The sequence below is a fragment of the Hermetia illucens genome, chromosome 3, assembly GCF_905115235.1.
Source record: "Hermetia illucens chromosome 3, iHerIll2.2.curated.20191125, whole genome shotgun sequence".
Lineage (NCBI taxonomy): Eukaryota > Metazoa > Arthropoda > Insecta > Diptera > Stratiomyidae > Hermetia > Hermetia illucens.
Window position 1 is genome coordinate 22,811,699 of NC_051851.1, and position 15,455 is coordinate 22,827,153.

Below are 15,455 nucleotides of genomic sequence, written 5' to 3' on the forward strand. Positions count from 1 at the left end.
GAAGTGATGGTAAGAAATGAGACCAAACTCAAATAGGTCTTCCATCATCTTGAATGACATTAGCAGCAGTCATTCAAGTGAATGGTAGAGCATCATGAAAAAAATTGAAGGTAATGCTTCCTGTGACACATTTGCAATGGTGATGATAGGCTCTTTCCGGTCCCTGCACTACTGTCACATCTACCCCGTGAAAATCTCATTAAAATTTCACTAGCTTTCATTTTCTCGTATGCAGATGAATAGCGCGGAAATAGTATGTTCTTGGAGCAAGTCCTGTAGCGTCAAGTTAATTGAGTTAGTCCCCATGGGCCATTTCAATGAAAGGTCCATTGTCAAATAGAACCGTATTAGTGCACCGGCCATTGGATAGGTACGGGGGTGGTTAAAAGTCCATGTATGTGTTGAGATCTTTTTCAACTTTCGGGTCAACCACTCTGTCAGCTGAGTAGAACAAGGAGCTTAATTTGACCATAGGGAGAGAATGCTAATTTGCCATTTGAATTTTAAATTGAATTATTAATAATATTCCCCTGTCTTATGGTAGTTATGCGAAGCTTTTGGGTTTGAATGGCACAGCATCTTACTTTCGAGATATCCTTAGTTTCCGGCCCTAAACTAATTGAATTCCTTCTAAATTATTCCGGCTCTATTAAAAATTCAACTTGTTCTCAAAATTACGCGCAGAATGCCAAATTCAGGCGTTTTAATTGCTTTCTAGAGTTTTTCGTGAAGGACACAAAATGCAAAACTCTTCAACCATTGTTAATCCAGCTCCAAGTCATCAGGGATTAAACTTGAGCTAGCAAAATTAGACAGTGCCTTTTTGCATTTCTAAAATGAACTATTCCCAACATCCTGCAAGAAAAGGCATACTATGAATCCCGTTTCTCTAACTTTGAGTTTTTGAGTTCCGGCCAATCACTGGCAGCACCCATAGCAACAATAAACCCAGTTAAAGGGAAAACAGGGGCTATATCATAAAGCCTAGCAGGTGTGTGTCGCCCAGTTAGATGTAGTTCTGACCAACGAAGGCGATGTAAACACTTATCGGAAAGGGGGAACTGGTTCAATTGTAGATTTTACTTTTGTCAGCCCTGCGCTGGCACGTGACATGTTGTCCTAAGTTAGTGAGGACTTCACGTACAGCGACCACCAGGCAATCACCTTTGAACTAAGGACGGAGTCACAAGGCAGGATACCCGCCGAAAGCCGAAATCCAAAAGAACACAAAAGTCTGCAAAAGCGATGGATGAACAAACATTCATGGAAAGGTGCCTGCCTAGCAAAGCAGGCACCTCCACGGATAGAACTCTCCATGTTACACCAGGCATCTCTAAGGCATATGACGCGTCGATGCCTAGGAGATGCTCATTCTCCACTAGAAGACCAATTATTGGTGGAATAGTGAACTTGCCAGCCTTCGATCGATTTGCCACAGAGTCAGACGAACGGCTCAGAGGGCAATAGGTAGGATCGATCAAGGGCAAAAGGAACATGCCTATAGGGAAACTCGCAAGAACCTTAGCGGAGTAAGAGTGAATGTTTTAAAGAGCTCTGTTTGGAAGCGGACATAAATCCGTGGGGTAGCGCCCATAAAATCGTGACAGGGCGATTCAGAGGCCAATGATCTCCGCAGATCACGTGCCCTATGCTCTTGTTGAAAATAATCCAGGAGTTATCTCCCGAACAAGAGCGGATTACTAACACTTTCTAGTGTCCCTTGAATGTGAGGCCGATTCCTCCAGTAACCAGGGACGAGCTGCAGTCGAATAGGCGACAGTAAAGCCCCGGATCTGGACGGCATACCGAATAAGACCCTCAAACTTGCCGTCAAATGTAAACCGGATATTTTCGCGGAGCTGTTCGAAACGTGCATATCGGAGGGTATCTTTCCAGCAACGTGGAAGCGGCAGAAGCTGATGCTGCTCCCTAAGGCTGGCAAACCGCCAGGGGAACCGTCCTCCTATAGACCCATATGTCTTCTAGACACTATGGGGAAAATGTTGGAGCGGGTTATTTATAATATACTACTCCCAGTGGCCGAGAGCCAAGAAGGCCTTCCAAGATAGGCAGTCCGGGTTCCGTAAAGCCAGATCAACCATTGATGCCATCAAAATGGTTACTGGCTTGGCTGAAAATGCAATTCACGGAACGGGTTGTACCAGCAAATATTTTGTGGTGGTCACCCTGGATGTGAGGACGAAAGTCTCTGACGACGATTAGTGTTCCCACCTACCTCGGCGCTATTATACTATAGAAAGCTATTTGCATAACCGAACGCTCTGGTATAATACCGTTGATTGACCCAAGGAGTACGTTGTCTCCGCGAGTGCCCCACAGGGCTCTGTACTGGGCTCACTACTGTGGAACATCATGTATAATGATGTGCTTAACCTTCCGGTTCCCGAGGAGGCCACGATGGTGTGTTACGCCGATGATATAGCACTGGTTGTGGTCGCAAAGCATCTCGAAGATGCTGAGTTGTACTCAAGCGAAGCAATCAGTGTTGTTAAGGCTTGGGTAGAGAGTGCTGGGCTGGCACTCGCTGAGGAAAAGACGAAAGCGGTCCTCATCACTAAGCGCCGCAAAAGAAATTACGCCTGCATTAGAATCGGGAATCGTATCATCACTTCCAAATCTGCCATCAAATACTTGGGGGTGATGATAGACGGAAAACTCAATTTTAAGCAGCACATAGAGCATGTTTGCAAAAAAGCATCCACCACTAGTATGGCTCTCGCAAGGATGATGCCGAACGTAGAAGGACCGCAGCATACTTGCAGGCTGCTCATAGCGAGGGTGGTGAGTTCTAGCATGCTGTATGCAATCCCAGTTTGGGGAAACGCGCTGCAGGTTTTAGGCAATGCATACAAACTGAGTACGGTTTACAGAAGAACAGTGAGTGAGGGGCGGTCCAGTTGGCATGAGGCAGAGTGTTAGGCTGCGAGACACGAGCAGGGGAGGGTCTGTCAAGGTGGGGGAAGAACGAAGCAGATCGAGAGTGCGGGATGCTTTTTGCTCTTTCTTTGCGCTGGATAGATTCCAGTCTGCGGGGGCACTTAGAGAAGTTGGCAGGGCAGAACAGCCTTAAGGGTGTGTTCTATAATACCTTCAGGGCCGTCTCAGACGATGCAGCGTTCGTCATTTCGGGAATGATGCCGATTGACATCCTGGCAACCGAAATGATGAACATTTATAACACCAGGTCCATCTCTCCCTTATCACAGGTGAAAAAAGTTGAAAGAGAAAGATCCATAAGCAGATGGCAACAGCAATGGGACCAGTCAGAAAAGGGTCGTTGGAACTACAGGTTGATCCCTTCCACCAGGGAGTGGCTGGAGAGAAAGCATGGGGAGATCAATTATAATCTCACCCAGTTTCCCACCTGCCATGGAGGATACCGTCAATACCTGTACAGGTTTAAATTGGATACCTCTCCTAACTGTCCAAACTGCGACGGGGTCCCAGAGGACCCAGCGCACGTATTCTTCCAATGTCCTACGTTCGTGGAAGAAAGAAGGAACCTAGAGGAAACTCTAGGTGAAGTCCACGGGGTAGGGGGGGAGTCGGGGGTGGTTTTAGTGGATAAAAATGCCGCACTCTGGCGTGCCCAGGCCAGAATCTTTTGAAGATTTTCACCTCCTTAAAAAAAAATGTGTCAATAGGAGACATATCCAAAGTGGCGTATGTAAATCCTGGGGATACAAATAGTAATATTGGGCTTAAAGCTTTTATACTCCGGACAGTTTAGTGGTTAGACCTCTATCTTGGTGACAGAAACATTTGCATATCGCGACTGAAAGTCGAATACCAGTCGACCCAAGCGTTCTTTCATTGCTGCTGAGTGAACATGATGAGTCGCTCCTCAGACTAGGCTCCTAATAACCTCATGATTCTTAAAGCAAATGGAGCCTTCTCGTCAAGATCTTTTCTAAGTTTATCTTGTTTCTCATGAACGAAGCAGGTGCAGAAGAAAGAATCAAAACCAGTGGCTAGTATCGTCCCCAAACACTAGGTCATGAAATGATATGCGCGACCCCCAGTACGTTAGAGTCCAAGAATACATTCCAAGTACTCCCTGCTTGTCGCAAAAGGCGACTAAAAGAGATGAAAAGCTCATATGCTCATGGATACGCTGACTTCACGCCGAAGACCTTTGACTATGGAAAACGGACTATGATTGGTTTCTGGAATGTACGCACGCTCGTCAACAACCGTATCGTGGGTCTTCAGAACGGTCGCTTTCTGCAGCTCGAGCAGGAATACCAACGATATTCTGGCATAAATCGAAGTGAAATGGTGGGACTCTGGAGAATACTCCTCTCCATCTTGTCACACTTATGACAATGTGATTTCGTACCCTGAAAACCCAAGCGGTAGCTGACGCATTGTTTCTGATGGCTACCGGAAGGCACACTTTCTTGGCCTGGGAGATTTGATGGGGAAACCCCGGCTTTGCAATCGTAACAATAGTGAAACTTGCCATAAGGTCAGTTGGGTCTCAACTGATTGACACCGTTCGAGCAATAAGATTGACCGCTTTGAGATCAGCAGTAGATTTAGGAATTGTCTTCTGTATGACTGCCTGTGTGCTCTCTGCCGTCGCAAGGATAATGGCTAAACTACTCCTGGAATGAAATAACAAATACCTCGGGAGCTTGGTGGACAGAGAACAAACTGCTTTCCGCTCTGAACGCCCTAGCATTGACCACATTAACACCCTACAGATCATTTTCGGACGTTTTAGAAATGTCAGGTGCTGTACCAATGTAAAATCTCAGAGGAATTTGGGATCCGAAGCAGAATCCACCCAGCTTGGATCTTGTCACCGATTTTGTGTCTTCTTGTTATTATTGACGTTCTTCATACTGCCTTGTCCGGAGGACATGTAGGAGTTCAATGGACCATGAGATCTCTCTTTAAACACCCTGAGCACGCGGATGACGTCTGTTTGTTCTCAAGGGGAGTCATCGCGTTCTCCCCATCTGCATTAACAAGAAGAGCATCGGAGGCGTTGATCAATTTGTATATTATAAGAAACGTATTTTTGCCGAAAAAGAAGTAAAGACTAAATGTCGAATTGAAATGTATATTTCTCATATATCTCCTCGTCCTCTTCCTTAGTGCGTTTTAGTCCGAGTAAATTCACTGAGAAAGAGGACAACTGGTTCTCTAAATATCAAACCAAGCCGGACAAAGTCGACATAAACAACGGTAGAATTACCAGGATCATGTTGAGACAATTCTACAATTTAATGGTTGCTATATTGGAGCAGAAGCTCAAAAGCTCGGAGCCTTGATCAACACTTTTCTAAGACACATCATCAGGGTACGCTGGCCTAATAGTATTTCGAACGCAGAACTCCATAGCTGTACAAGCCGTATATGATCAGAGGGCGGAAGTAAGTAGAACAAAAACATTAAAGAAGACTGACAATTTCATTGCCAACGATCCAATGCGGTGGATTCCATATATATATGGTCAACGAGTGGGTCGCTCCAAAATAATTGGTGTGGAGCTGTGGGGGACACAAAGTACTGAATATGGGTTGGAAGGCATCAGTGGCCGCTCCGAGGAGCACAATTGGTGCACCGTTTTGATGCCACAAACTCCTAAGACCGTGACTGCTGTTATCGGAGCAGGGAGACAGAGTCCACCCGGCTCGGATCTTCATAGCCAGCCCGTAGCCTTCACGAAGGAAAGCAGCTCTCCCACCCTGCAGCTAGAAATCTCTCTGAGGTCCCCGAAGAATGGTTTACCCAGTGTCCACAGCCTGACACTAGCCAGAGCTGGGCAATCGCAGAGAAAGTGCACGAGGGTTTCCCTTCCTTCTCCGCAGCTTCGGCAATGCGAGTTGTAGGGTATGCCGAGCCTAGCGGCATGGTCCCCTATGGGCCAATGCCCCGTGCAGACCGCAGTAATCTTGAATGCATTTGCACACGTCTGACACAGGAGCTCTCGTGATCGGGCTATGTTATAAGCGGGCCAAACTTTCCTTGACTGGACACAGGTTATAAGCCTGAATATTTAAGGTAGAGAAATTAAAGAACCAAGCACCAGAAATTAAAGAACCAGAACCAAGTAGCAAAATCAGAAACTGTACCAGGAATAAAATCGATAGAAGACCAGACAGACAGAGGAACCAACCAACTACCTCCATTTTTCCATCAGCATTTGACTCACATCAGTTTCGTCTCCTCGACAAAAACTAGAAGATAACCTAAAACTTCATAATAATCGAATGAAATGAGTTGTCAATAACATCAAGGCAAAAAAGGCGGCAAAAATCCACATATACTGAAGCTTCCAGAATTACTTGTCTCGAGATCTCAAAAATTGAAAGGGTAGTATAGGTCCCAGGGCGAAACGTGGATTGGTATCCACGATGGAGCATAAAACCTAGGAAACTTCTGTTGAACCAACACCAACAGCTCTACTACTAAACCCTATCTCCATCCTATCTCCTGATGACCGCTGGGAGCTTTTCCTTAACGAGAAGCTACAGCCGGAGAAGGATGAAGGCGACTCTCCCGCGCCTAGCAACGGGACAATTTATACCAACTGGTCCTCCAGGTTGGCGTTCGGTAGGGCTGACAACCCAACACGGAAAACAACTTGTTACGAACCCACAAAAGGAGCCTCGGACTAGACTGCTATTAACGGCTTTGAAAACATAAGTGAAAGGCTATGTACTCTGCACTTGTGATGCAAACTTAGAAATATAAGCCTCATTAAATGATTGTTGGAAGTACCTAGTTTGCACGGAAAGCGGTCCATAAATATACGTGTGCCACTCCAGACCACGTGCTAATCGAACGCCGCCACCTCTCAGCATTGATGAATGTCAGAACATATAGGGGAGCCAGTATAGATTCGGATCACTATCTCGCTGGCATGGCGACAAACAAATAGTGCCACCACCAAGTATAGAAGAAACAGTCCGTGCAATTCATCGGCTTCAAAATCATAAGTCGCAGGAGCCAATGGAAATACAGCCGAATTGGTTAAATATGGTGGCGACCAATTACACCAAGTGGTGCATCAACTTGTACTCAAGGTGTGGAACAGCGAATCAATGCACCTATTATAGATGTATCACGTTGCTGAGTACCATCTATAAGATATTCTCCGCTAGCTTACTAGGTCGGATAGCCCCATAGGCCCAGAACATCATTGGCGGCTACCAAAGAGGCTTCACTCCAGGCAAATCAGCAACAGATCAGATTTGCTCTCTGAGGCAAGCGATGCAAAAACTGTTGGAATATTGACATCAGTTATACTATCTTTTCATCGACTTTAAAGCCGCCTATAATAGCATCATGCACGATAATAGCATCATCATCATCATCAACGGCGCAACAACCGGTATTCGGTTTAGGCCTGCCTTAATAAGGAAATCCAGACATCCCGGTTTTGCGCCGAGGTCCCAAATCGATATCCCTAAAAGCCGTTTGGGGTCCTGACCTACGCCATCGCTCCATGTCAGGCAGGGTCTGCATCGTCTTCTTTTTCTACCATAGATATTGCCCTTATAGACTTTCCGGGCCGGATCATCCTCATCAATACGGATTAAGTGACCCGCCCAGAGTAACCTATTGAGCCGCATTTTATCCACAACCTGACGGTCATGGTATCGCTCATAGATTTCGTCGTTATGTAGGCTACGGAGTCGTCCATCCGTATTTTCGGGGCCAAAAATTCTTCGGATGATTCTTCTCTCGAACGTGGTCAAGAGTTCGCAATTTTTTTTGCTAAGAACCCAAGTCTCCGAGGAATACATGAGGAGTGGCAAGATCATTGTCTTGTACAGTAAGAGCTTTGACCCTATGGTGAGACGTTTCGAACGGAACAGTTTTTGTAAGCTGAAATACTCTCTGTTGGCTGCCAACAACCGTGCGCGGATTTCATCATCGTAGCTGTTACCAGTTGTGATTTTCGGCACCATAGATAGGAGAAATTATCAACGGAAATGATTATATTCAAGCAGGCGAAGATCAGATAACTCATACCTAAAAGATCTTTTTCTATCATATATACATCTGGTGCTCTGAGGTGGTGAGGAAGCAGACGGGGAAGCAACACCTGTCGGCCTAGTGAACACCTAGTCGCCAAGGAGAACCTCCACGTGGTTACACCGGGAAACGCTGTATTCACATTGACTTACTGGTCGTGATGCAGTAGGCTCCAGTGGTCTGAACGCGGACTCATATGAAGTGACTTTTGCCTCGAAGGTTAACTGGTACCATAGAAACCTGGATAGCTTTCCGAGTTCATATGTTTCGCAACTCAATATAGTCTATTGTTCTAACATTGCCGGCTTTTTAAATAATCTAAATGCCGAAACAGGGGGTAGGGGAAGTGGAGTTTGTCCTGCGTTTTAGGAGTGGACTTGTTTGAAGGGGTATTGCGGCCGGACAAAGACAATGCAGAATAACAAGAAAAGTGGAAAACAAGAGATGTATCGATTGATGGTGCGATCTGTCGAGGATCCTCCCTTTTGATCGTGGAACTCGGCTCCGGAATTTCACGTCTCTAAGCACGCCGTTGAGCCGGTCCTTTTTTGTAGTTTCAACTCCGATTTAGCTCGCGTGTAATTTATTCGTTAGGAGGACGCGAAATTTCTTATTGGTTTGGAACAATTCAGTATCCAGTACGGACCTACGCATCGGTAAAGGGCACTAGAATTTTTGTAGTATGACACGTGTGGAATCGAAGTTCTCATGGAAGGGTCATCATGTGGCGACCGTTCGTCAATTAATCGCTGCGATCATGCAACTTTGCCCTGGGAGTTGGCGCTTAAGAATACATTCAAAGTCTTGCCTGCTTGTCGTAAGAGACGACTAGAAAGAATAGTAATTTGTGGGCTAGCAACCTGGAAATTTTCAAACTTTACTGCTACCGAGACGTCAACAAGGCTTCGAATCGAAACCGGACTATGATCAGTTTCAGGAATGTGCGCACGGTTCACGAAATCGGTAGTGAAGGTCCTCAGAATGTTCGCTTTCTCCAGCTTGAGCGGAACTTCTAGCGATATATACTGGACATTCTGGGCCTGAGCAAAGTAAGATGGTGGGACCCTGGGAAGTACTCCCCCCCCTTACACCACTTATGGCAATGTGCTTTTGTACCCTGGAAAGCCAAGTGATGTCGATGTCGAGTTGTTTCTGACGGCTACCGCAAGGCGCGCACTTGATCTGGGAGTCAGTTTCTAATTGAATTCCGGTCCAAAGTAAGGGACATAACAATTGTTCAGCGCTATGCACCAACGGATACTTTTGATATAGTGGAAAAGGATGTTTTCAACGAGCAAATAAACGCAGTTCAGGAAACGCTTCCTAAAGGTGACAATGTGATCGTGATGGGTGATCTGAATGTGAAGGTGGAGTCTGACAACACCTTGCTCGGACATGTGATGGGCAAAGACGGTCCTAGCGACAGTAAAGATAATGATGGGACATTTACGGATCTCTGCAGCTTCTGCCCCGTCATTGGTGACACATTGTACCAGCACAGAGCTTGCAATAAGATCAGTTTGGTTTTAACTGCCCGACGCCGTACGAGCAATCAGTAGATTCAGGATTTGTCTCCTAGATGTGCACAACGAGAGAGACGCTGATATCGGCCTCGACAAGAATCATCATCCAATGGTCTGTAACATTCGCTTGTGTATTGCGTCCGCTGCTTCTCCCACGGTTGGAGAACTGTGACCCATCAAGTTCAGCATCGACCGCTTGTATGATCCAGCTGTTATTTGACAGTCGAAGAACTATTTTGCTGATCGGACCGTATGCATTGAACTGTTATCAAAAATAATCTTCTCTCTAGTGCTACACAGGTCGTCGGCGTCATAAGATCTGGTTGACTGCGAAATCGTTAAAGCATCGATTCGCTCCGGACGGAAGGGGTTGAAAGGTCTATTGACCGCTGTTAGTGATGTTGAGCGTGACGGACCCGAACTCCAATTCCAAGCGAAATCCCGAGAAATTCACCAGAAGATATGGAAATAGCACCTCACCACGGTTCTTGAGCATACCACATCCGCTGAGGTTCCCCCTCTTGTGGATGAAATCGCTAGTCACCTCGGTATGCAGATACGAACTGTTCCTCGAGGCAAAAAGGAAATCAATTCGGCCATCAATGCACTCAAACGCAGTAAAGCCGCTGCGCATGACGGTTTTCCTGCAAAGTTATTTATCGCTGCACCTTTAGTTACTGCCGATCTGCTGCTTCTTCTCGTACGGAAATCTTGGAATTTCTCCCATAGTCGTGTACAATTTTACCCTGGCTATGCTATCATAGCCATCTCTCTCTGAGTTGAGGCTTGAAAATGCACTCAAAGTCTTCCCTGCTTGTCGTAAGAGATGACAAAAGGGAATAAAAACTTGTGCTGGTCTACAACCGACAAATTTTGCAGTTGTATTCATACCGAAACGCCAACAACGTCTCGGATAGGGGCTGATCTCACGTCGAAGACCTTTGGCTATAGAAAACAGACTTTGATTGGCTTCTGGAATTCGCGCACGCTCCTTGACAGTGGTAGTGAGGTTCCTCAGAATGCTCGCTTTCTCCAACTCGAGCGGGAATTCTAACGATATAAGCTGGACACTCTAAGGCCTAAGTGAAGTAAGATGGTAGGTGTCTGGAGAGTACTCATTTCTCTATTGCCACGCAAATGGCAATGTGCTTTTGTGTTCTTGAGAACCCAGTGTTAGCAAGCGAGAATCAGTTGGGAGATTGTTTCTGGCAACTACCGTAAGGCGCGCTCTCTTGACCTAGGAGTCGGTTTCTGACAAGCTTCTGACTGCAAAATTCCAACTGAGGTTAAGGTGCATCACAATTGAACAGTGCTATGCACTAACGAAGGTTTCCAATAAAATGGAGAAGGATGCTTTCTACAAGCAATTACGCAAAGTTCAGGGGAGGCTTCCTAAAGATGATATTCTGGTCGTGATGGGTGATCTGATCAGACAACACCTCGCTCGGACATGTGATGGGAAATCACGCACGATAATGACGGGAGGTTTGTAGATTTCTGAAACTTCCACCGCCTCGTTATTGGTGGCACATTGTTCGAGCACAGACCTTGCCATAAGGTCAGTTGGGTTCCAACTGAGCAATACCGTACGAGCAATCACTTTCGATCAACAGTAGATTTGGGAGCTGTTTCCTAGATGTGCATAACCAGAGAGCACTGACATCGTTTTCGAAAGGGATCACCATCTGATGGTCAGCTGCGTTCGCTTGCGTGTTGCGTCTACCGCTTCTAGCAGTGTTGGGGAGTTGTGACCCCCACATCGACAGTTGAATAGCTATCTCGCTGCTCGGACGGTAGCCTTATTGATAATATCGATGTACATTGAGCTGCCATCAAAAATGCTTTTTCCTCGGGTGCTACGCAGGTAGTCGGCTACGTCCTGAAGAGGCGTCATAATTTGGCTGAAAGCGGATCGATAAACGAAAAGGGTTGAAGGCTCCATTGATCGACGTGAGGGATGACGCGCTCAAACTCGAATACCGAATGAAATCCAGAGAAGTTCAGCTTAGTGTGAGCCGTGACAAAAAGGAATTTGCTATTGTGCTGGTCAAGAAGCTGGAAGATGCCGTAGAACACAATTATTTGGAAGTATATACCGCATCTCGCAAAATTTTGCACGTGGTCCCAACTCTTTATCTTTTCGAACCAGAATGGCGAGCAACTGAAAGGGTGGAACAAACACTTCATCATGGTTGTTAATCGTATTGCATACGGTGAAGTTCCTGCTCTTGTGGATGAAATGACTAGTCACCATAACATGCGGGTACGGACTCTGAGCACTCAAACCCAGTAAAGCCGCTGGGCTTGATGGTTTTCACGCAGTTTTTTAATTTATTATATTTATCGCTACACCTTCATTTACTGCAGATCTACTGCTTCTACTGGTATAAAAATCTTGAAAATATGAGACCCTTTGGAGAGAGTGGAAGTAGGGAATGATTGTTAAGATTCCACAGAAGTGCACCCATTTTGAGCGTAACATTAAGAGGGTTATCTACGTGCTGCTGCAACAATTATGACTAAAACAACATCTCGAAAGTTTGGTCCACAGAGAGCAGATTAGTTTCCACTCAGGATCCTCCTGGGCAGAGCACAAAAACATACATCAGCTTGCATATCTAGGAAGCCTAGTTTATATCGACAGTGTTACAGAACTGGATGTTACCCGATGTATAAACAGCGCTAGACTCGCCTTCGCGGCCCTCTCTAAAATCTAGAAATGTAGTTTTCTCGACACCAAGATCACATAGAAAGTGGCCCCACTGGTACTCAGAAGCTCTAACCTTTTGTTAACACGTGTCGGCGTCGTATCATCAGGGTACGCATGCCTGATACTAACCAGCGAAGAACTTGATCAGTACACAGGCCTGCCACTCATGCGCATAAAAAAAGTGACAGTTAGGTCACACATTAAGGAAGGACAACAATTACATTACTGGCTATGCCATGCAGTGGAATCCGCTCTCCCAAAATGGCCGACGAGTGGGTCGATCAAAGGGCACTTGGCACGAAACAATAGAGGAAGGGTGCAGGCATCTCAGAAAATCGTGGGAGGAGCTAAATCGCATTTCAGGCAACCACGAACGATAGCGTGTAAGTGTGGTTAATGTGTGTTGTTTTCTAAGATTTTGACAGGTGAATTCCGGGCCGTATCATCGCAGTAAGGAAATTTGTTGATTGCAACAACCTAAAGGCACAGAAACTCAAACTTGTGAGAGAATAGTATTGATACCGATAACGAAAGTTAGATGCAGCAACGCTACACAATGAAAAGAGTAGCTGTAGGGATTTTCAGTTCAACCCATAATTCCGATGCAAAGGAAGTTTGTTTTCCATCTTCTTGGTAAAATCCCCTCTGGCTGCACAAATTAGGCAGGGGGGGGGGGGGGGGGGCAGGAAAGGAATAGGCGAATATCGATACTGTCTATAATTGCAGCGAACAGAGTGAAAAGAAGAGAGGGAAGGGAGGAAAATGGACGTTTAATGTATGTAAAATAAAGGTAATGCTACGAGTAATGGTGGAGCATTCAATAAAACGCATGTGTTCCTTCCCACAGTAGTTCACGATGTATCCATACTATCGCATAGACCTACAATGGAAGACTGTTAACCCTTGAAGTTGAATGGTTAAAGCTGTGTTGATATAAAGGAAACTGGAATGAAAATTTCTTAAGCCTGCAGAAAAGTTATGTAGCTCCGACAAAACAGGACTTCCAATCCTTCGCAAATTACTTTGCCAAGTGGTTCCGAGAAAGGATCAAATATTAGACCCGTCTGCGGGCATAACGACCATCCTTCTCCCAAAATCTTAAGCCAATTACCATTCGCTGAATGGTCTCACCTTCTTCCGGTATGTAAGTCAGCATAACCATGACACCACACACCCTACTATCCAAAGAAGGCAAGGGATGGAATCAATGCCAAGCGTACTTTCTAGCAAGTTTAATGGTCATCGACTATCGATGATCCAATCAAGTGTCCGGTAATTACACTTGCTGGTAAGTTACAAGTTCGCCACTATTGCGGTGGGCAAAGTATCTGACAAGCATACAACATAAGGCTAACATCGACTCGTACAATACTCACCCCCTTCAGCCGCCCATGTAGGTGTACGTCTGATGATAACCACGTGCTAAATAATCAATTTTGGGTAGACTAGCGTTGGTGCTGCTCCTGCAGCCATTACCGGGCGCTAATGGCCTGCACTATTCCAAATGAGTAGAGTGTTCAATTGCTCCCTGAATGCCTTGGATTTATATTGGTTTCATTCAATATTCCAGGAATATTTGATATTATACAGAGGGTTATCTACCGGGGCCACAAAATCTCCACCTGTTTTTTTCACGTGGCGAGTATGCGCTTTTTGAACCGATGATGGGTATAAATACAGCAAACTGAACGTTTTCCCAGCCATCTCGCCGCCAAATGAACGGCAACTAATCCGCTTTCGGTTAATTGATATGACATTCAGAACGATCAATTTCACCAAATTATGGGAAATGTAGGTGAAATTAATCCATTTATAATAATGGACTTATGCTGTCGAAATTGAGCCACTCTTAAAAGGATGTGACTTTTAAAGCCTTCAGGAAAGTACAATTCATGCATAAAAATAGTTGTGCTACTTACTTGCCAATAATTTCGCAGAGTTCATAGACATCGTCGAAAAGGACTTCGTCGTCGGCCATGATGACAGCTAAGTTTGGATCCGTTTTTGCCTCAGACTAAAACAAAATGTATCGGCGCCAGTTGATTGATGTTACCAGTGCCAACCAGACAGCGTAAAGGTTATTCCAGTTTGTTGTTCTAGGTGAGATCGTCACTATGGCGAGAATTCCTTAGACTCACTTTGCGCCACCGTTCAGCATGCACCTTGGCAGTATAGTACCGAAAAGCACTCGAGGGGGTGTCAAATATTGCAGAAGACAGCAACGTGAGCAGCGAACCGGCATTCGGGGCTTCCAATAACGAATTCGATTTTTACACTGATTTTTGTCAAAAGTTCAGAGGTTAGTTGCGATTAGGATGTCCTTCGCGAAATACACTCCCACTCACTCGATTCGGAGGAATTCCAGCAACACTAAGCCCAAGGCGCTAATTCGATTGCTAAGGCGTGGAAAGGCGCACAGGCGGCGAAATGACGATTTTCATTAACTTCCGAAAGCACTGTAAATTATAACGTAATTAGTAAAACAATATGAAAGCAGAGAGAGGACGCTGAGTAGATTTTCGTAGGGTGCAGGATGCTTTATGATATTTCCCGGCCCGATTAATTATCAAAGAACAGGATGCACGGAGCGAGAGCGCCTTAGGCGGCTATAAATGCCGGCAAAACCACCCGGTCGCCACCCCCGACCGAGGTCTTTTCTCCGCCGCTAACGAGCAACCGACCAGGACGCGATGATTTCTATAGTTGCGTTGTGTCAGGAGCAGGTGGATCAAACAACAGGATTGAGTGCTCTTGATATCATTCACGGGCGTTAGAACGGACGTTTTATTTCACCTTCCCCCACCCCGTGGCGCAGGGTGGGCCGAGTATTCTTCCTTCCTTGTTCGCAGTCAACGAAATTGGATCAAATAGCTGTGATAAGAGTTGAATTCTTTTAACACACGTGAATCGTGTGAATGCAGCCGACGAATTCACAAGCACCACACAGTCCACACTGTACAAGTACTTTTGTGACACTATCACTTCCTTCGAAACTGGAGGACTTCGCTCCTTGCCAGCAGGATTTTTACATTTCTATACAGCTCTCTCTTCGTGTCAATGTGGTTGCGTACTCATACGATGAAGCAACATTTTTACAGCTTTTTCGTCGTATGATGTGTACCGACAGGACGAAATATCCTTGTGTTGAAATGTTGGGGAAATTACTATATTAGGGACTGTTTTCTCCGGGTGAGAATATTTCTCGGGCG

The 15,455-nt window shown here is 45.6% G+C and overlaps 1 protein-coding gene across 1 annotated transcript in view; it reads right to left on the reverse strand.

Annotated features, from left to right (window-relative positions):
- LOC119650926 (peripheral plasma membrane protein CASK-like) overlaps positions 1-15,221 on the reverse strand; it is a 291,137-nt gene extending 275,916 nt beyond the window's left edge. The window contains exon 1 of the mRNA XM_038054153.1: positions 14,166-15,221. Within this exon, the coding sequence (XP_037910081.1) occupies positions 14,166-14,224 (59 nt within the window). The 5' untranslated portion in view covers positions 14,225-15,221. The remainder of the gene's footprint in view (positions 1-14,165) is intronic.
- Between the last annotated feature and the right edge of the window lie 234 nt (positions 15,222-15,455).